Here is a 1122-nt window from a genome sequence, read left to right on the forward strand (position 1 = left end):
ATGTCCTTCATTAGAATGAAATTTAATAAATTATAAAAAAAAAAAGAAAAATAAATTATAATAAAACTTACTGCTTCGCGTCGTCGTCTTTCTTGTTCTCGTAGCCTTTGACGTTCTCTTTCTGCCGCGGCCTTATCTTGACTGGATGAATGACTTGGACTACTACTATCAGTATCGACAATGGCTTTGACTTCCTCTGCCCTTGATGTAGCAGTCATGACGTTTCCTTGTTGATCACCAACGGTTTTCCTAACTTTGTCTAACGCATCTTCTTCCTCTCGTTCTCTTCTTCTCTCGTTCTCTTGCCGCAAACGCTCTCGTTCCGCTTGTTCCTTCTGTTGTCTGCGCATTTCCTGTTGTTCCAGCAAAGCTCTTTGCTATTGGGAAAGATAATATTTACCATGAAGTACATTATACACATGTATAATATATTTCATTTAGAGGAAACGTAAAAAATTAAAAAAATCATCTATGTACTATCTTAGTACGAGAGGGGACTACGCTAAATACCTGGATAGTGAACGTATTAAACAGTCACGTATAATTCGAGGAAAAACTATTATATTATTTATAAGACAAATATTTCTTGTACTAACCCTATCTTGTTTTTCCTTTGCTTGCTTTTTGAATGCTTGGAACGAATCCTGTGCAGCACTCTTCATGCTACTTCCTGCTGCAGATTGGGGACTCGACGCCTGCGCCAAAGATGACCACGAAGAAGCATTCTTCACATTCTGTTCTACAGTCTGTTCAAGTTTAACAAACCAATGAAAAAATTAAATACGAAAATATTTACTTTAAATTACAATAAACGTTAGTAGTAAAAGTATTAAAAGAATAACATTAATATTTCATGTATGCTTGACATGTTACATGTTAAAATTTCGTACCAAAGTATCGAGTACTTTTTCAATTATAGCAATTTTTTAAAAATGTAATTTTAATTCGAAATACAAGAATTTTCACCAGCAATTAAACAAGTTTCGTAGGTGACAGATGAGGCGTGAAATGTGTTAACATACTGCAATTGTTGTTTTACCTTATTTTTGAAGGCTGATGCAAAATTCGACACAGGATTTTTTGAGTCCGGTGGCGTCATTTTCTTTTCAGGCATAAGCTGCG

General features: G+C 35.0%; 1 protein-coding gene across 1 annotated transcript in view; it reads right to left on the bottom strand.

Annotated features, from left to right (window-relative positions):
• LOC108576771 (bromodomain-containing protein 2-like) overlaps positions 1–1122 on the bottom strand; it is a 17790-nt gene that overhangs the window by 315 nt on the left and 16353 nt on the right. The window contains exons 21-23 of the mRNA XM_017939831.1: positions 1040–1122; positions 597–746; positions 72–377 (exon numbers count right to left, since the gene is read on the bottom strand). The exon at positions 1040–1122 is cut by the window's right edge and continues 34 nt beyond it. Coding sequence (XP_017795320.1) covers positions 72–377; positions 597–746; positions 1040–1122 — 539 coding nt within the window. The remainder of the gene's footprint in view (positions 1–71; positions 378–596; positions 747–1039) is intronic.

The sequence above is a fragment of the Habropoda laboriosa genome, unplaced genomic scaffold (genome assembly GCF_001263275.1).
Source record: "Habropoda laboriosa isolate 0110345459 unplaced genomic scaffold, ASM126327v1 scaffold447, whole genome shotgun sequence".
Taxonomy (NCBI): domain Eukaryota; kingdom Metazoa; phylum Arthropoda; class Insecta; order Hymenoptera; family Apidae; genus Habropoda; species Habropoda laboriosa.